This window comes from Eubalaena glacialis, chromosome 12, assembly GCF_028564815.1.
Source record: "Eubalaena glacialis isolate mEubGla1 chromosome 12, mEubGla1.1.hap2.+ XY, whole genome shotgun sequence".
Classification (NCBI taxonomy): Eukaryota; Metazoa; Chordata; class Mammalia; order Artiodactyla; family Balaenidae; genus Eubalaena; species Eubalaena glacialis.
The window spans coordinates 88,780,427-88,802,712 of NC_083727.1; the positions used below are offsets into that span (position 1 = coordinate 88,780,427).

At 33.6% G+C, this 22,286-nt stretch overlaps 1 protein-coding gene across 1 annotated transcript in view; it reads right to left on the minus strand.

Annotated features, from left to right (window-relative positions):
* Nucleotides 1-22,286, minus strand: part of EYS (eyes shut homolog) — a 1,734,738-nt gene that overhangs the window by 1,062,767 nt on the left and 649,685 nt on the right. The window contains exons 18-19 of the mRNA XM_061207220.1: nucleotides 10,295-10,466; nucleotides 9,269-9,347 (exon numbers count right to left, since the gene is read on the minus strand). Of these exons, the coding sequence (XP_061063203.1) occupies nucleotides 9,269-9,347; nucleotides 10,295-10,466 (251 nt within the window). The remainder of the gene's footprint in view (nucleotides 1-9,268; nucleotides 9,348-10,294; nucleotides 10,467-22,286) is intronic.

Consider the following 22,286-nt stretch of genomic DNA (forward strand, 5'->3'; position numbering starts at 1 on the left):
CTATTGTGCCTAATGCTGCAACAAACATGGGAGTGCAGATATCTCTTCAAATAACGGTTTCATTTCCCTTGAATATTTACCCAGAATTCGATTGCTGGATCATATGGTAGTTCTATTTGAAGTTCTTGAAAAACCTCCGTACTATTTTCCAAAGTGGCTGTACAGGTTTACATTCCCACCAACAGTGCACAAGGGTTCCCTTTTCTCTACATCCTTGCTGCATTTGTTATCTTGTCTTTTTGATAATAGACATACTAACAGGTGTGAGGCAATAGCTCATTGTAGTTTTGACTTGCATTTCTGTGATGATTAGTGATGTTGAGCACATTTTAATATACCTGTTAGCCATTTGCACGGCTTCTTTGGAGAAATGCCTATCAAATTTTTTGCCCATATTTAATTGTGTTATTGGGGTTTTTTGTTTGTTTGTTTATTTTTTTGCTATTGCATTATATGAATTTCTTATATATTTTGGATATTAATCCTTTATCCAATATGTGGTTTACAAACATATTCTCCCATTCTATAGGTTGCCTTTTCATTTCGCTGATGGTTTCCTTTGCTGTGCAGAAGGATTTTAGTTTGATGTCATCCCATTTATTTATTTTTGCTTTTGTTGCCTTTGTGTCAATTTTTTAAAAAAATGATTGTCAAGACCAACGTCAAGGAGCTTACCCACTATGCCTTCCAGGAGTTTTACAGTTTTAGGTCTTATGTTCATGTCTTTAATCCATGTTGAGTTGATTGTTGTGATGGTGTAAAATAGGGGACCAACATCATTATTTTGCCTGTGGCTATCCAGTTTTTCAAACCCCATTTATTGAAGAGACTATCCTTTCTGCATTGTATATTCTTGGCTTCTTTGCCAAAAATTAATTGAATATATTTGTGTGGATTTATTTCTTGGCTTTCTATTCTGCTCTATTGGTCTATGTGCCAGTTTTTATGCCAATACCATACTGTTTTGATTGCTATACCTTTGTAATATAGTTTGAAATCAGGAATTGTGATGCTTCCAGCTTTGTTCTCTTTTCTCAAGATTGCTTTGGCTATTTGGGGTCTTTTGTGGTTCCATATGGATATTAGGATTATTTGTTCTATTTCTCTGAAAAATGCCTTGGGCATTTTGATAAGTGTTGCATAGTATCTGTAGATTGCTTTGGGTAGTATGAACATTTTAGCAATACCAATTCTTCCAATCCATAAACAGGGAATATCTTTCCATTTTTTGGTGTGTCTTCAATTTCTTGCATCAACGTTTTACAGTTTTCAGTGTACAGATCTTTCATCAACTTGGTTAAATTTATTCCTAAGTATATTATTCTTTTTGATTCTATTGTAAATGGGATTGTTTTCTTAATTTATCTTTCTAATAATTGTAGTTAGTGTATAGAAACACACTTTTTAAATATTTTGTCTATTTTAAGATGTTAACAAATTAACTTTGAATGCATATAAAAGTTCTATATTTTTACACTTAAAAATTTGGAATACTAATTGTGGTGTCCAAACCAATCACTCCTCAGGGAGAAGCTGGGAGTTAGGGGTTCCCTCCTTTTGTATGTTGTTATGCCAGGTCTGGGGTTTATGGTGAGGATGTGTCTCAGCCTTTTCTATCCATTTCAACGTGTATATTTTCTCAATTACCGATGTGTAGTAGTTATCCAGCTAGTTTCTGGATTTCTCTGAGGAAGAATTGTTCTGTGCATAGCTGTGCATCTGTGGCAGGACCAAAATGCAGAGCCTCATATATTGCCATCTTGATCCAGAAATCTTAACGTGCATGAAATCATAATCTTTTAATTAGCCAGTATTCCTATGCATGTATCCAAATTTATGTCCAGTATTTCTGATGCCTATCATCCCAGAAGCAGAAGGGTGTCATGGAGTCAGAGGAACCTTGATGATATCTGTCTCTTCCTTTTCAATCTTTAGCATATTTGTATACTTCTACTTTTACTCAATCAACAAAGATATTCAATTTATTGTAGGTTCATTTATGCATAAAATGGCAATAATCTCACCTACCTCATAAAAGTTCCTATGGTAATTAAATAAAATAATGACTATAAAGCAATTAGCCCTGTTCCTGGGTCACAATAACTGTTCAGTAAATAGTATCTTCTTTCCTTTACACTCTGAAGGTCAAAGGCCTTGTCAGCCTCTATTTCAGTCATTTGGAACTTGCTTAGGATAGAAAATGAGTTTTTCAGTGTCTTTAATGTCTACTAAATCATACTATATAATTCTTAAGTTCACATTTTAGATATTATATACTTGCTGGTGTTCTGGAAAGCACAGAACATGTTGCCTTGAACATGGTATGACACCACTTTTCAATGTAATGATAACTCTGAAAAGATTTGCACCTATAATTCTGAGAAATAATTTATAGAACTTTATGACATCATTAGTAAAACTTTAAAAATTTATTCTGAATATGTTGTCCACACAGAATTTGTTAGTGAATATATACAAATATGATTCATTTGCACTGTGGGTTCTCAAGTTAGTACAACTTCAAAGGTAATTACCTATACAAACATGAGATAGTTTTTTTTAACATTTTACCCTGAAAAGTAATATTTTCTAGAACTATCATTAGTTGACACTAATGCTTCTAAACATTTAGTGACTTTTAAGAAGTGTTAACATAACAATAAAAACTCAAACTGACAAGGCTAATGTGTGAGCCCTTGCATTCATATCATGCATCAAATGGAAAATTAAAGGTTTGTCAAAATCACCAGAGAGTTTAATTAGTGTCATTTTCAATAAGAAATTGGCTGTGCACTTGAGTATAAAACTCAAGTTGTGCTTGCAACCCAGATGGTGATCTTTTACATTCGTCCAAGTGATAGAGTTAAATGTATGTTTTTTATAAATGAATACCATTCTGATATTTGTTCTACTTTTGTGAAAATGTGAACTCCTTAAGGATAACCAAAGGCACTTAGACTTGGGGCAGGTACTGCAGTTATTTTTATGGATGTAGGATTCCACAGGGAATGGCATGGGAACAACATATTTCCCTCTTAGCCCTAAGGTGAGGTATATTTAGAATGATTTATTAGAAAGCATTACATAAACTAATTGAATTATATTTCCAATGGGAAGAAAAAGATAGTTTTTAGACTGCCAAAAGTTCTCTCTCTAGGGTTTACAAGAATCTTTTACTAAATTAATTAGAAGGCTTAATGGGAAGTACAAAAGCAATTTCTTTTTAGAAAAAAATCAAATTATCATTTAAAGTTCTTGATATTTCCTCGTTCAAAAATTAAGGAAGATGCCTTTCTCTTTGTTCATCATTGTTTATGTTACTTTTCTATACTTTATTTAATGTAATAAAGTGCTTCCCAAGAAGAATTCACTAAAATTTAATTTAGAAAATGACAGAAACAAAAGGCTGGTATGTTTAGAGAAAGAGGAGGAAGCTGGGAGTAATGTTGCAGACGAGGGCAATCTAGACAATTGAGCTAGACCCCAACATTCACTCAACTTGTATTCAAAACACCAAGTCAGGAAATGTACAAGATTGTAAGAATAACAGAGCAATGATGTATTCATTGTGGACTGTTTAGACTAATAAATGTGCAAGTTAGCCCTCTGACAGTTGTGTTGTATCCTGAGGTGTATATATATATACATACATATATATATATATGTATATATATATACAGTTTACATCCAAAACTTTGTCCTGAGATCTCTGAACTTCCCTGAAGTATAGAAAGTTACTATCTGAGATCATTTTTATCATAGCATTTGTCTCATCAAATCATATGTTTTCTTTTTAATTGCTGTTTTAATACTTTCTTCAAATAAGATCTTAGAGAAATGAAACATGTTAAACAAGTAAACATGGAACTGCCCATTTGAAGAGTGGAAACAGGACATGGTTCCCATTAGAGCCCTACCTTATCCACTGCAAAGGCCTATTAAATTTCAGAGAACTTCTTGAACTTTGTCTAGTTCTGAATAAAACCTACCAATAAAGTGTACTGTTTCTAAAACTTAAATTGCATGTGAATACACTAGATAGCTTGTTAAATTTTAGATTCAAACTCTTTGGGATGGGGCCTGTGTTTCTCCATTTCTAACAAACCCCCAGGTGATCCTGATGCTGCTAGTTCATGGACCAAACATTGGTAACAAGAATCTAGTCCAACAATTTTATTTTACTCACAAGGATGAGGACAAGCCAAAGGGTGTTAGAGTGACTTCACCAAGGTCTTATAGCAAGAGGACAACAGAATAAAATCACATAGACACTAAATGCCCTGAATTCCAACTTAGGGCTTGTTGTACCGCCAAGTCTTTGATTTTTCTCTCAAAGGGATTCCTTGGCTGTGGAAGTGTACATATAATAATGCATATAATAAAGACTTAATATCCCTAATGTTTACTTCCAATATAATTTTTATTTACTGTTTTCTTTCTCAAAACTTACATGATTGAATATGGGTCTACAGTAGTTAATAGGGAGAAGATTTTGTTTGATTCCCAATTTAATCAGACATAGAATGTTTTGCTGTAAAGAAAATACACTCTTTAACTGTTATTTCAATAAATCAAACAAGATTATGAAATATAAAAATTGGGATTGTTTCAGTAAATATTAAATTTTATTTCTTCATCAAAAATGTGTCTGTCAGTACTTCCAGGAAAGAGGGCCACTGAAATACAGGAAAACAAAACCATTGTCTTAGAAACTGCCTGAAAAGGCACAAATGAATCAATATAGGAAAGAAAAGTACATCAGGGTTAAAACTAGACATGATGCCAAATTCATAAAACAAGTTAAGATTTTTTAAAGGTAATGCAAAGTTCCAAACCCACTAAAAAAGCTAACACTTAATACCACTCCTATTTCCTCAGGTAAAGAAAAGAATGTTGCAAAAGAAATCTGAAGTGTATATTAAAAATCATGGTAGTATATTTTACTCTAACTTGGCAAAACGAGGGGTCAAGCATGAACACGTCCAAAAGACTGAGAGTTCTGTGATTCAACATTGCTAAGGACTCTAACACTGCATAGGACGTGGGTTTGGTGTTGGTGGTCAAGAGGGGCTGGGAAAGGAAGGGCAGCCCCCTTCCCCACCTGTTTTGCTCTTCTGATTCAAAAAGGCTCACTCTTGCGTGAGTAGTGATGGAAGTCTGCCCCTATACTGGAGATTCAAGGTTTATGGACAATGACAAATAATGGAATAGATAGAGAAAATACGTAGGAAAAATATGTAGGAGATTCCTAATAAACACACAAATATTGTGGGAAAGAAATAGGCTGTGAAGCCAAAGGGAAATACACCCACAAAAATACAAATTAGCATGAAGAGAATTTTCAAAGGACAAACGATTATTTCCTACTATGAAATAAAGTATGAAAAAACTCAAAATTCTACATCTAAAACATAATTTTTAAGGACAATAACCTTAAAATATCTTAAATCTTCATCAAGAGGGTACTGGTTAAATAAATATGAAGCCTCCATACAATGGAATATTAAGAAGAATAAAGTAGAACTATATATATTAATGGAGAATAATCTGCAATGATAAAGTGAAACTGTGTGTGACAAATATTACCATTTATGAGATGTCCCTTATTTTAAAGATGTGTTTTCAATCAAAGGAGATAAATATTCCCTACAATGACATTTGGTAAATAGCTAAGCATTTGGTGGGAGATCCCAACTCAAATCTTATGCTGAAAATCATACTGAGGGACCAATCTCTTAATTGCAAATAAAAAGAAGATGAGACAAATACTAGAAGAACTCAAGTAAGTCCCTATTAAACGTGTCACAAATCATACAACCTTTGGAGAAAATATCTGTACACTTCGATACACAAAAATAAAGCCTTTGAATGTCAAGATCCACTATATACTAATTAAACATTAACAAAAAAATGAGAAAATGTATATAATGTATATGGTAGACAAAAGGTAAAAATCTTATTATATAAAAAGCCCCTTATAAATTTCAGCTTACACTTGAGGAAATACAGATACACACACACACATTCAGTTCTTTTCTTTGTTCATTTCCTTTCTGTTTAGAAAACTTCCTTTAGTCCTTCTACACATGATTAGTTCTTAGTTTTTCTTCATCTGAGAATGTATTACTCTTTTTATTCTAGAATCTTTTTTTTTTAACATTTTAGTACTTAACACACATAATTTTATATTCAAAACAAAACACTTCTCCCTTAGAGTATTTATCCTTCTCAGTCCAACAAAATAGAAAAGAAAATACCTGATTTCTGTATTACTCTATTCTCTTTTCTGTGTACTCAGAGTTGAATTACATGTTTCATTAACCATGGTATCCATTCCATACCCAATCATGCATTTGCTTTTCTCTAGCATTAATTCTAACATTTTTAAGGTTGGTTCAAATTATCAGATTGACAACAAAAATTTTTGCTTGTGTTTTTCCCTCTGAAGCCCTAACATAAACTTTGCTTTTACACTTTCCCAGGAGCTTCAGATACATATTGATGTGAGGGTTCTTTTCAATCAGTACTGCCTGTGTTTCACCACTGCTCTTGTCTCTTTGGACTAGAAAGACAGACTCAAACATCAATCCATGAATGCCCTTCAGAAGCTGTTATCTGGGCATTGCAACATAGAGAAAGTTACAAAAAATAGGTGAGCTAAGTAAGATACATATCTATTCCCCTTATCCATATCTCCAGATGGAGCTGGTGAGGCAGGAGGTATATCTGATAATTACTGTATTTTGGTTTCTCATAAATAATACATTTTTAATATTTACAGAATGAATGACCAAAACTACATTTGGAAAGTACTTATAGTGTTAGTAAAAAGACAGTTAAAAAAACTTTATTGAACTATAATAATTAATATAGATGGAAGGATAAGATTTTAAAAAAGAAGAGAAATAGAGTAAATAGTCCTAAAATTGACCCATATATAGGAATTAGTGCATAAAAAAATGAGGCATACCAAAACAATCCAGAAATAATAGATACTTTGGTAAAAGTTCTTGGAAAATTGATTATATTTTTGAAAAAAATTAAATTAGATTTCTTTTTATCAATTATAACAAAATATTCACAATGGATTAAAGGACTAAAAGTGTTGTTAATTGTAAAATTGTAATAAATGAGAATATAAGAAAATAATTTAAATATTGCTGTATAAAAGGACCTTCTAAGGAGAGAGACAAAGCATAGTATCATAAAGAAAAAGGTAAAGAAAAATACGAAAATCTCATAATATTACAAGTTTTGTAAAGAAAGAAGGGTCACACTCTAGAAAAGATTTGTAATTTTGCAGAATCTAGTGGATTTTATCCATAATTTAAATAGTATATAAAAACCAAAAACGACAGGCAAGTCAAAAGAAAAATACCATTAGTCAAAGGCTGTGAGTAGACAGGGCTCAAACAAAGAAATACAGGTGGCAAATAATCATATGGAAATGTGTTCAATCATCATAATAAGCCAGTGAAATATAAATCAAAATAATGACATGCTACATTTTCCTCATCAAATTAGTCAACCCTTTAAAAAAATGATTTCATTTGATAGGATCTAGGGAAGCTGGCATGCTCATACTCTCATTAAATAAGTGTGGTTCCTCAACACTTATTTGGAACACTTTGTAGCTACTGAAAAGTTTGAGTCAGGACTCCATGTATTATAATGAAATGGTCTCTAAGATACACTAGGTGAAACCAAAAGTCACTGAATAAGGAGCATGATGAGTTCAACTTTATGTTAAAATAAAAATATTACGAAAAACCATCTAGAAGGATATAGGTAGCATTTAAACAATTGTTTTCATAATATTGGGTGTGTGGGTATGAATATATACAAATTCATATATGAAAGAAAGTATTTCTTTATTTATATATTTAATTCAGAAGACGAATACCACATTTGCACTACCAAGAGACAGGGTTTTGGAGGTTATCACAGGCAACACATGCAACAGTGCAGACAAGATACATGCCTCCTGCATCTTCTACCAGGGAATTTATTAATTACAACATCTCCTTCTCCACATCAAGTGTGGCTTTCACTATCTAGAATCAAATCCACAAAATGTCAATAAATTATTAGGCTTCAAAAATGTGTCAAAATATGTGCTAGTTGATTTACCTGCATTATCTAATTTAATTCTCACAACTTAAGAGGTAGTTCCTATGATTACCTTCATTGAATAGATAAAACATGATTTCAGATTGCAAGTAATTTGTCCTAGAGCACACAGAAGGTAACTAGCAAAATTGCAGTTCAATTCTGTTTCTCCCTCCAAAAACATCATTTACTGAGTATCAACCACATTTAATGTGTATCATCACACAATGACCCTGCAATATAGGAACTGTATTTTACTGATAAAGGAAAGAGACATGAAGGATTTAAATAAAATATCCATAGTCTCACAATGCCAAAGGCTGTCATTAGTGCCTGTACTTCCTTCCTTTACCATGTCATTGTCAGACAGGAAGGACCTGGAAGAACTTCCCATTGTCCAGGAAGGCACATGAGATTCTCATCCACCATGAATGGTCTTAAACTTCAGGTAACCAAAACTTCTCAGCAGATGACACATTCCACATAAAATAGCATGTGTCAATCATGTCAGGTCATAAGCCTGAAGATCAGAAGACAGATTCTGAGAGCATTACTGGTGTTGAGGTTCTCTACATGTACCCATCTCTTGGTACATCCATACCGTACTAATTTTTCTTCTTGCTGTGTATGGATCCATTTAATCTCCTCATCCCTACACATCCACAGACACCTGTGTGTCCTAAGATCAGAGAGGGGGAGGCAGATGGGAAATCATAAGCCTTCTGAGCTCTTTGGACAATGGTGACTTCCAGGATTTAGTTGATTGGGGACTCCATATTGCAGAAGTTTACGATAGCAATAGACGGGGCAGGGGGAGGTGAAAGAAGCTATGATTTTTAGTTTTGTTTGGAATCAGCAAATATTACAAAAAAGAAATTCCAAAGGAAAGGTGAGAGGCACTTAAATCATCAGTAATTGCTGAAATAATGATTCTGAGACCTACAGCAAATAGCTTGTTTCCCACAGGATATTTGATCCTATCCAAAATGTCCAAGAGCATATTTGGCCCATTTCACAACGTTTTCAACAGGACCAAATATCAAGGATCTTTTGGTGTGGACCAAATGTCTTATGGGTTTTTTGAGAGGACCACATATCTGTTAACTGTTTTGTATTTCTTTTAAATTACTTTAAATTTAGTAAAAATTATAAAACTTACATTAATCTTGATGTTACATCTTGAGCTAGTCCATTCTGCACTGCATGAACATTGATACTTATCAATGAAGTCTATGCATCTGAAACACAGAATTATTTTTTTAAATAAGTAAGACAATGAAAGCATAATTTCAAGAGAGTTCACTGTTTAATTTTTTTTCTTTTCCAGGTCAGGTGAAAAAACACATTCCCATGAGCAATAGAAGGCAGAGGCTATTTCTGCTTTCTTATCCTTCAAGGTGACTGGACTGAAAGAACAAATCAATTCTCATTTTTGCCATCTTCCCCATGGCAATGGAAAGAAAGAAAGAAAAAAAACAGCTTGAAAAGATTAAAAAAAATGTCTAGGGCTTATGTAGGAAACTGAAATCAGCTGGGGCCAAACGGCACTGTAGTGAACTACCCATCTTCATCCTCCCTCTCTGGTTTACAAAGTCTGTGGCAAGACTAGGAAAGAAAAATGGTGCTGAGGAAGGCAGCTGGGTGCCTCTTTGAGTCATCCCTCCTTGTCACCTGCATCTTCTAGAAATATCCCCACTCTAGATTTGCATAAACTAATATTTTGTCCATGAGCAGAATAGTTATTATACAACTCCATAAAGAGATTCACAAAATGTCTTATCTGCACATAGCGATGAAAGAACCGGTCTATTTAGGAACATTTTAAATACTAAGTTTGTGGTATTAGCCCTCCACAGAGCAAATAATAGAATCTCTCATCATCCTACCTGCTACTACTACTACTGTGAGCATTACCTTTAAGATTATTAAAGTCCAATTAATCCACATTTATTGAAAATTGCTTTATGCTAATGAGCAGAAATGAAAGAAGGGCAGAGATAATGTATCAGTGCATTTCATTAAGTTAAACGGGCAGCATCTGTCATCTTAACTGTACTTAGCTCTTGTTTTATGAAAAAGCATAATTAAAATTACCTTTATCAACTTTTCCTTGAGATTCAGTTTTAAATATCATGAGTTAAATTTGCCTTCTTATATTTAATAATAGAAAAATAAAAATAGCTACCTGCCATGTAGACGAGGATGTGAGAGGCAGTCATTTGCCTTTGCTTCACAGTGTGTTCCGAAAAACCCACTCTTGCAGTCACAGTTATAATGATTTATGCCATCAACACAAGTTCCGTCACAGAGACAGGGCTTTGATAGACATTCATCTATATTTACTTCACAATCGATGCCTACATTAGAAGAGACAAAACACCAGGCTATTTAAATGCAAAACTCAAAAGTTTGTTCATTATAGAAAACATCACCAAGAAATCAGCACTCCCTCCATTAAAGATAATTTGACATCTTATAGTGAAAGAGAATATTTTTTCAAGGTTAAACATGTTTAGGTCTATGAACTCTCAGACTAACTTAAAGTGAATGAGAAAAACAAAGCACAAGCTTAATCTACTTAAAAGATTTGTTTTTAGAGTGAGGAGTTGTTTATTAAGAATATAGGTGAAGTAATGAATTTCATCAAGTTGTCACTGTGAATACTAATTTATACTTTTTTTGGTAATGATCCTTGATAGTCAAACATTTATTATCTACAGATGTTAAAAGTTTGAATTTTTCTATATTTGGTCTTAGTGGGTCAATTAATGATGAACTAAGATTTCTAAATGTAATCTAACTTTGGCTAAATACCTAGTGTTTTTGAAGACCAAAAACAAAATAGTTTCAAATAAATAGTTTCAAATAAATAGTTTCAAATAAATAGTTTGAAAGACTATCTCAGTATTTGTTTGGATATCAGGTAAAAGTTTGGGGACAGAGCAATTGGCAGATACGCAGCCATTTCACAAGGTGACATCATAACTTTATTTATTGATATACCATATCAGAACTTCTATTTAAGTGACTGCTATTTAGAGTGGTCACACCAGGAGAGTCTGTGATTTATTGCAAATGAAACTTCTAATGCAAAAAAAAAATGTTTGGAAATTCTCTTTAGAGATAATCAGTTTTCAAGTCAAAATTCTATTTTTAATGGTTACATCTTTTTTTTTTTACTGTAACTGTCACTACCTATATAGAATTTTGGATATTAATGGTACCATAAAACTAATATATGTAAATTAGTCAAATCTGCATCCATATTTAAAATGACCAACAAGATTTAGGTTCAGGGTGTGGATTAAACAGACATAACAGACTATATTAGGTTGCAGTAATAATAATAAAAAGGGACTTGCTTCTCTCTGTCTCAGTGGCCCATGTCACAGGCTTATTTCTCACTCGTATTCCATGACAAAGGTGAGCTACAGATCCAGTTTACATTATCTTCACACTGGGACCCAGGTTAATGGAACATCCTCTATCTGGGTGATTGCCATCATTGTTGAAGAAGGAAAAGGGCACTTGGCATTGTTGAAGAAGGAAAAGGGTACATACACTGCTTCTTAAATCTTCTATATATATTTAATTTGCCAATCCAAGTCACGTGACCAAGCCCAACATAAATGAGGTGGGAATTAATGGTCCTCCCTCAGGAAATGGCAGCTATTTGTGACTATATTAATATTTAGTGCAGACACGATCATTAAAACTTCTCATTATAAATGAGGATCATTTATTAGTATATCATAGGTTTATTGGGATAATAATGTAAAACCATGTACTTAAAACAACTAGTCCAGGGCCTTGTACACATTTAACATTTGATTATTATCATTTTCCTGAGGCAAATTTTATCAATACAACTATGTTATATTAAATAAGTGATACAGGTGTTTCCAGAGGCATATTATTCCAATTAAGAAGATAAGTGAAAAGCTTTTCTGTAGGACTATGTACAATGCTGGCAAAATCAGTGATGGAAATTTCAGTTAAGAAGAGGTGGTCTACTTAACACAGAAGTGGGGGTGAGAGGCAGAGTTATAAAGAGAATTGTGCAGGGTGCATCCAGTGCTATTTGGAGACAGGAGACACCTCTCCATGGAGGGCAAACATGTGTCAGTGTAGCTGGAGAACACATCACCAACATTACCTGAGGAACTTTCTCACCTGATGCTTTAGTCATTTATTAAGCTGTGGTTATACTTTGACCCCACAAGTAGCCTCCAGAGAGGATAAGAATGTAATGACTGATTGACCTGAACATTTTGGTCCCTGTAAACCCTTATTTATTTATTTATTTTTTCATTTTTAATGCCATAGTCCTTGAGCACCATACAAGTCAGGTCCCCTTTTCACTTTTTAACTTCATCTTATTCTACCCTCACCCTTGGCTACTCTGCTGTCGTTGCACTGACCTCAAATACTTTGTTCCTCTTTCTAGAATTCTCTTTTCGTAGATATTTACAAGAGTCACTCCTTTATTTCTTCAGGTCTTTATTCCAATGTTGTTTTCTCAAGGAGGCCTATTTGACCACACTATTTAAAATTGCATCCCCTTCCTCACCCATAATTACCATTATCCTGTTTTACGTTTATCACCATAGCAAGCAATCTCCTTCTGCCATTCGATGAGATTTATTCATTTTTCTTTTCTTTTTGTCTTTCTTCCCCATTATAAGCTTAGCTCCATTAGGGCATGGATTTTGTGTCTAGTTCAATACGAAATGCAGTGAAATCTTTTTAAGTAAATACGTCATTGTTGTGAGTGTGTGTGTGTGTGTTTATATTTTGTTTTTCATGTCAATTTTGTTTGTTTGTGGGAATTCCCTGGCAGTCCAGTGGTTAGGACTCTGCGCTTTCACTGTCGAACGTGAAGGTTCAATCCCTGGTCAGGGAACTAAGATCCTTCAAGCTGCACACACGGTCAAAAAAAAAAACTGTTGTTTCGTTTGCTTATTTTCCTCAGAAGTCTCTGCCCCTTCCCAAGCAAGAACAAAGCAGGTCTTGAAATCTCAGTCCTTGCAATGGTGAGACTCAGAATCTGGAATGAGGCGATTCCTCCGAGGTGTGTGTCTGAAAGGCTTGTCTTGCCTGTGTAGTCAAGGGGAATTATTTAATGAAATTTCTATTTTTTTCTATCTTCAAGCAGAGAAGCTTCCATGATAACTTAAAAAGACATGAAGGTGTGGAGAGTGTTGAACTTCAGTTCAAAATGAGCTCCCCGTACATAATTACCAACTGTGAGAATGAAGGAAAGACGGCTGTTTGCAACAACACAAATGGACCTTGAGAGCAGTGAGCTGAGTCAGACTGAGAAAGACAAATCCTGCATGATGTCATTTATATGTGGGACCAAAAACAAACAAACAAACAAACAACTCATAGAAAAAGAGAAGAAAATGGTTGCCTGAACCAGAACCAGGGAGGTATGGGAAATAAGGAGAGGTTGGTCAAAGGGTACATATTTTCAGCTCTAAGTTAAATAAGGCCTGAGGATCTAATGTATAACATGGTAGCTTAGTTGATAATACTGTTTTGTATAATTGAAATTTGTCAAGAAAATAGGACCTAAATGTTCTCACATATACACAAAGGAAAGATAAAAATTCTGAGGTGTTGTATGGGTTAATTAACTATGTGGGAGCGGCCCTTTCACAATGTATATGTATATCAAATCATCACCTTTAAAAGCTTATAAGTTTCTTTGTCAACTATACCTTAACAGATCTGAAAAAAAATAGAAATTTTATATCAACACCATAAATGGAAAACCATTATCTTGTTCCAAAAATAAAAAGGTAACCCAAAATTAAATGCAATAAAAACAATTACCAAGACATTGAAACTTCAAATTTCTCATCTGTAAAGTGTGGATCAAAATATCTATGTTATAGAACAGTTTACAGATATATGGGAAGTATATGTACATTTCTAGGGGCACATAGAAGATAAATGATATTTATAATACATTATTGTTATAATGACACATTCATTTATCTTCTTCATGGGATTAAAATATGAATGCTTTGGCATTGTGTCCACGAATCCAAGCAAATATAAAAGAAATGATAATTAGTATTTATTAGACATTTCCAAAGGCTTGTTCAAAATTTGTCTCAGTTCTTTGCCTGATTTGCCTTATATTATGTCACTTACTTCCTGCTACTCATTAATTTATCTAACACATTCTTATTGAGTATCTATTTTGTGCCAGCCATAGTTCTGGACTCCTTCCATAGTTCTCTTTGACTTGGTACGTATCATCACAGCCTACCTCCATCATAGTGTAACAGAGATTTCCCAATAACTTAACAATGAACATTGTGAATTTTGTTTGTCAAGAGAAGAAATAGTACAAGAAAGTTTTGCTCTTTGTTGTCTGACCTATTGTTCTTTCCTGCTATCCAGTTGTTTGCTTTGTGGCTACAGTAATTTATATTTGGAATGATTTTCAATTGGCTGTTCTAAAATTAGAGTTCTTAATTTCATTAATAACATAGGCAACTCCTTTTCTAAGCAGAGTAGATGGTTACTTGTGTAATTTGGGGGACTTTCCATGCCCCTGCCTGGGTCAAAACCCTCTTGACCAGACTACCTCAATGCCTGTCTCTGTATTAGAGATTTTCACATCAGAAATTAAAAAATCCTTTTCAGAAATAAGCCATTAAAGTATATAAATTGAGAAGCATGGTCAGTAAGATATTTACATGCACCAACACCATTATGACAAATAATATATGTAAATAAATACATCTGTATCTCTCTGTATGTATCATCTATCTGTCTAACTAACTCTTCTCCAACCTCTGGTCCTTCCCTTACTTTCTCTCCAAGCCTTCTTCACCCAACTTCTCCCCACTGATTAGTCTTATATGTTGGAAAATTTCCCAAAATGACTTTTCTGATTCCTAATCCTTTTCATTTCACATGTGTTATCCTAACAAAGTACTTTATGGACCCTTTACTGCATCCTGAAATAAATGTTGTCTTCTTAACCTCTGGGTCAACCTTGCCTTTCTTACCATTCCTCTGATGTTGTCAACTACTCTAGTCCCCTAGTTTAAAAATCTGATTGAATAATAGAATCACCTGTGGAGTTTTTAAAAATATAACTTCCCAATTCTGAATCTCTGGGAAGTAGGCCTGACAAACTTCACTAAGAAAATATTTCCAGCTGGTTCTAAAGCACAGGTAGACGTGAAGACCACTGCTTTCATAAAAGTAGATTAGAATTAAACATTATGTTTTCTTATATCCATGTTTTACTCCTGATAATTCTGCCTGGATTGTTATGTCTCCATTTCTGCCTACTTGGTAATTGCAATCATTGTTGCTTTTGTTGTGGTCATCCATTTACAATGCTTGGTGTCAGTTTATTTAACTCTTGCAAAAATAAAATACAGTGTGTGTGTGTGTGTGTGTGTGTGTGTGTAAAAAAATAAAAGAAAGCATATCAGTGGTCACTTGGGGATGTGGAGGGGTGGAATGTGAGGAAAAAAAGGGGCTTTATGAATGAAGCATAAAAACACTTGCAAGTGGTGGATATGTTCCTTTTCTTGATTGTTTTGGCAGTTCCATGGATATATGCATATTTCAGAACTTAAATTGTGTTATTTAAGTATGTGCAGTTTACTGTGTGTCCATTATATTTAACAGAGTCATTAAAAAAAGACTAAGAACAGACCTTTGTCTCAACAAATAAATGTAGCAAAGAACAGAAAAGTCAAGAAAAGTATGATCTCTGTCAGTTGAATTTTCCTATAGTTTATTTCCCTCAAAAAATATATCCCAGTTCTTAAAAGAGATGAGACTCTTAATAAAAGGTAAAAAAAAATAAATGGCAAAGCCATCAGCAAGGGGAGCTCCAGCTGATTTTCAATTCTGAGACACTAGGTGCACAGTGCAGACATGCTAGGATGTTTGTTCTTCCTGCCCAATATTTTAGAGAGGATATTAAACACCCCCGTTAAATGCCTGCAAGTGATGGCCAGAGAGGAGTTTGGAGAATGATGGCTGTGATCTTTAATAGGGTTGTGCCTTTGTAAAGAGTCTCACTCAGAATTTCCAGGGTAACTTTGGAGTCAATTTTTTTTTGTTTTTTGGATGATATATATGTCTAACTCACCTCAAGAATATATCCACGTACTTGAAGTTAGGGACCAGCTGGTGTAAATTTGTGTGGTTATCTTCTGACCTAACCTTTTAGCTTCTTTTTGTTCCTTGATTGTAGTTAGGCTTCATCTTGCCTCAGGGCCTTTGTATTTGCTGTTCCCATGTTTTGGAAATATTATTTCCAGAAAATTTTTCCATAAATGATTCCTTTCTATTCTTTGGCACTCATCTCAAAGATATTTTTTCCTTGATTGTCCTACTAGCCTAACTTAGTCCCAATTTATCAGATTACCTTACTTCTTTCACAGAATAATAATAAAAACAAATATTAAATAAATAAAAAATAAAGCCTGTTTTAAATTCCGGTTCTACAAAAATTCTAACTTATTTAATAAATTTCCACTGATATCTCCAATAAAAATAGCTAACAACATTTAACAATTTATAGTTAAACTATATTTGCTTGAATTATTGCCTTATCTTTCATAGTTGATTATTAGTTATTTGATGACAGAGCTTATACCTATTTATTTTTACTTTATACAAAATGCAAAATACAAAATTTTTCATGTTGTCAATGATCAAATAACCTGCTTATTTCCTATTGAATACATCCAAATAATGGTAACATTTTAAAAATGATTATAATTTACATAATAAGATAATATTTACAAATGACCTAGTAAAATTAATACAAGCACATAATAATCACATAATTAATGAAATTAGGAATCAATGAGTTTGAAAATTCAAATTGCCACTTGTAACCATTTTGAATTACAAAATAAAATAATGGAATAAGAGCCTCTTTAAACCAACATGAGAATTTTATAACAATATATTTTATTATTATCGATACTTAAAAGAATTTGACTATTATATACAATGCTTCCATTTTGGTCCTCTGGTAAATGCCATTCTTTAAGGAATAATGTAGGGAAACATACAGTCTTGTTCTTTAAAGGTAGTTCCATAAAAAATTATAAGGTGTTCAAAGAAAACAAGAGAAACAAACTATCATCAATGGAATGAGACCTAAACATTATGCAGAAGTTGAAATTATCAGAGAGGGAATTTAACGTATGACTAATATGTAAAAATAGTGAAACAGTTGGACATATGAATAGGACAAGAGAGAAGAAAATTATTTTTACAATATTTAAATGGAAATACTAGATGATACAAAGATAAAAGCATGTGAAATAAGGTTTGAATTTATATTCCAAATGCCATAAAACAAGTATAATTAGATTATATATTGATCTCAAGAGGCACCCCCCCATGTTATTAAGTGTTGAATTGGCAGTCAATAAGTATACGATCTATCAAGTACTGGATTAAATAATCACGGATTAAGCATTTAATTAACAACCATTTTGCTAATATTCTCATTGTTTGGAAAGATTTTATGGGGATATTGTGCAACCCATGTCTATTTTCAAAAGCTCTCCAAGGAATTTTACTGATGCTTTATCTTTCTCTGTATAAATATTCTAAGATTGGACAGGGGCTTTTAAAATTCATTACAGTAGTCCTTTGAACTTTGGGCAAAGGACAGGTATCAATAAATATTTGATGATAAAAAATGATAAAGATAATAATGATTTCATTTGAATCTTGTCTCTCCTCATCTTTTCATACCTCTTGTATAAAAAGGATGGGGGGCAACTCTTCAATATCAATCCAGGATTAAATGAGGGCATCCCTCTCCTAGACTTCATTACCACAAGAATGGGGCCTGACAGGAGAGTACTTCATAGTTCATTGGAAAGATCATAAAAACAATTACTATGCCATTAGAAGGACCTTTGAAGAGGAGATTCAAAATACCCTTGACAAAATTGCTAAGACAAGCAAAAACAACATTCCAATTCATATATGTTGCTCCCTTATTGTTCTTAAGTCATACTAAATGAATAAGTCAAGAAAGGCATGTGAAATGAGGTTTGTGTTTAATTAGGAAACTAGGCTGAAAAGTGAGAAGCTGTTCAAGGTAAAGGTATGCAGTAGGTATGTAAGTGCAAAGGACTTACAGAGGACAGATTAAAAGTGGAAGATATAGAACGGAAAGTATTAGCATCCATAACAGAGCTGCTAGATGAGTTGGAGCCTGTTCTAATGTATAAACTCACCCATCATATCAGGGCTCTCTGTGTTGACTGTAACTAACATGTTAAAATGTTGTCAGAGCTTGTGAAATTCACACATACATAAAAGTGAAGGTGTTATAATGTATTGACTTGCATTAATACTAATAAATTCAGGATGTTTTGCTTCAAATAAATGCAAGAAATCTTATTTCAAAAAAAATATTCAATCCTTTGCTCATGTCATGCAGAAAATAGCTCATTCTTTGATGCATCACTCACTTAACAGGTTCTGCTACAGTTAAAACAAACACACTTTTATTAATCAAATTAATCATATATAAAATAATTTATATTTCATACCTCATTGGGCTATTTGAGAGTTAAGTGTGCTTGCACAGAGTTACTGCTGTAAACACCTTGAAGGACACACTTCAGGAATGAACATTCTAGGTTTGTCTGAACGAGAGCCTCCAGCACTGCAATGTGTAGTTGGGGTTCCAGAAATCAGACAGCTGTACACCACCCTCTAACACAAAGTCTGAGAATTGAGACCATTAGGATTGATTTCATGGCTTATTACTTATAAAGATAAATTCATACAACTCTTTGTTTCTGATTATGCATACATACCTTATACATTCTGCTTCAAAATCATGATCTTATTTCTTCATAGATGCATATCAAAGTCCTTTTTGTCTTCTACATGAATTAAAGAATGGGTGTAACTCTCATTCACTGTTACAGTTACAATATAACATTATTTTCAATGTAACTTGCAACTAACACTCTTAGAAACAACTTTATTACAAGTGTTTTTAGACACTTTGCTCTATGCATTATGGGATGGGTGTCATTTTCACTCACTGACATATCACTGATCTCAATGAAGCTTGCAAGTAGTATTCTTAGAAACATCTTCAAGAAGAATTGGGTATTAGGCTACTTGTTTTTACACTTAATAAAAACTAAGAAAGACTATTTTGATATGCTTAAAATTTAAATATAGGACAACAGTATTTAGATAAACAAGGCTGATAATGGGACAGCATGACTAGTGTCAAAATATTGAATGTTCGTGTAACCAGCCACTAAGAGTGGCTACATTTCCCGGCTGCTCCAGCCTCTCTCCTGTGACTGTCCAGACTTCCCCTTCAGCAGGTAAGAGGTGACATGTACACAAGAATATTAGGATCTGCTTATATCAACCAATAATTACATTATTTTATTATCACTTTTGAAGATAAATGTAGCAAGTAATTTTTTAAAGTATATCATATCAGTGAGGCCAGATTTAGCTAGGTTCTTTTCTTTTTTTTTTTTGAATCTAGCCAGATTTAGCTAGGTTCTTTTTTTTTTTTTTTACAATCCACTAGATTGTAACTTTTTGTTTTTGCTAACAATCAGAAAAGAACCAGTCAGTTTTTAATTGCCATTAGTAGTTCAAATTATACTGCTACATAGGGGAAATACATCTTAAGCAACTGAAATCTTTCATTAAGAATTTTTTAAAAAGTAAGATTAAAGGATGTACTATTACGTGACTGGAAGCTGACAAACAGGCACTTTACAGAGTCCTGGGTCTGAACAAAACGTGTGGCATTTTGCGATGTATGTTTCTCTCATTTCTGACAATTCCACTAAGAACCTGGAGGTCAAAGAAAAGCTCAACTTAAAAAAATTTTCATTTGAATGGACCCTAGATCCAGGATCTTGATTAAATTTAAAGATTTTGTTTACCTTCTACCCTCTGGGTTATGTGCAGACATATTGTGACATAAAGACTGATTTAGGTCCAGGGAGTCAATGAAACACATCAGAGAGACCCTTTGGGAAAACAAGGCACAGAGACCAGCCCCTCAGCCTGAGCTCTGAACTGTGACACTTAGAGTGGAAGATAAATGTTCCTATCAGAACCGAAAAAGGACCTTGACCTTTATGATTCGGGAATCTCCTTTAATAAAAAGAACGCTAAATTATAAATACAAAATTAGACAGAAGACCTTAGAAAAACCACTTCTAAGTGAAGGGCCTTAAAGTTTAAATTCATTAGCTTCATAGTAAATCCATTCTAGTTTTATTATTCTTAATACCAAGCTGCATGGAAAAAAATGAAAAAAAAATCAAATTATACAATTTCTATTTTTCTTTATGTGCCTAATTCCACAATTTACTTAAGTAGGAAGCATGCTTTAAAACTAAGTCAATTTCATCATAGAACTAAAGATCCATGATTAAAAATATCCAGTGACCTTGGTGCTTTCAGATTTAATATTCCAGTGTTGAGAAATTTAATTCAAAGTGCTTGTTTTAATTCTTAAATTAATAACATAACATTTTCTTTGTATAAAAGGTATAGGCAATGGCTTATTAGCTGCATGTAAGACATATTCTTGTTTCTGGAGCAGCGTTTTAAAAGCAATAATACATCTCTAAGTTATTTAATTTTAAAATCAAGTTAAAATGAAATGTTCAATGGTAATTATAGAACTTCCCTTCCTATTGAAGTTTATAATTTACAAATGAATTGGCTATGGGTTCATTTGATTTATCCTTTAACCAAGCTGTCAAGTCAATATTATCCACAGGAGACAGATGAGGCACCCTGAGAGGTGTCCTACTGAGTGACTGTATCCTACTTTGACATGTCGTGAAAACAAGTTGTGAAGAGATGTCTTCTGATTTAAAACGAGTGGCCCAATGTGTTAGGTAGGAATCAGAAGAGCTTAAAGGTGTAAAGGTACAGTGGTGTGCCAGTAAATGTTTAACAACTGGCTCTCGGAAGAAAAAAGTAGGCAGAGAGGGCTTATTTATAGCATCATCTAATTCCCCTGGTGCAAATAGTCTCCTTTTTTTGATGTCAATGTGCCAGAATTATGCCAACCAGCTCACAAAGTTTATAATAATTTCATATTCAGCACTCGTGAGCCAGTACAAGCCAGCTTCATCACAATCCTGGGAAGGTATTGTATTTTACTGACCGTTATTTTGAGGTTGACCAGGATTTTAGAGATTTGGAAATGTATGCATAACAGGGATGGGGAAGGACAACCCAGGTGGTCAGTTGTGGGAGCTGGGTTGTGGCAATGATATGAGAAAACATTTGCGTAATGTGTTCTGTGGCAAAGACTGTTTCTAAACAGTCACTAATATAGCACTAACCAACATAATAGGTCTGAAAATTAAAAGGTAACTTGGGGCAAGATTTTATGGCACCATGAGTACGAAGGTGATACAAATCATGCTATTATTAACACTTATTGAGTCTCACATACTAGGCAATCACTGATAATAGGCCGGCACCAGGGTCAGAAACCACTTGTATCCTCATTTTACAGAAAATGAAACTTAGCCACAAGGATGATATGTAACCTCTTGAAAATCAGTCTGTTATTAACTGGTGGCACTGGGGTACAACCCAGGTAGTCAAATATGAGAGCCTTCACTTTAAACATTCAAATAATTTTGTGTATAACATATTAGGAAAATTTCAACTTTATTCCATTAAAAAAAGAACAACCACTGAAAACTATGAGCCAAGGTTAGAGACAAGGTGACATTTTATCAGTTCAGTAGTTAATCAGACCTGAATCCTGGTGATGACAGTGACAGTCAGAATAAGTGACACATCAAAAGCATCTCCATTTCTTTTGTGGTCATCATCAAATTCCTCCTCCTCCTTTCTTTACATCATAAAACTATACTAATATTTTTTTAAGAAATTTGTGGAAATGAAAGCAAACAAAAATAATCTCTCTAATCTCACAATCTTACATCTTTTTGTCATTTTAATTTTGTCCACATGATCCATAGTTACATACATTAGTGCTTTCACATACAAGAAATTTCACCGTTATAACATGTGATTATTTTGTCCATTATGCTCCACGGTCTTCAGACATGTCATTTGAATGACTGCAAAATATTCCATGAAGAATATACATCATAATCTATTTAAGCATTTTCATAATA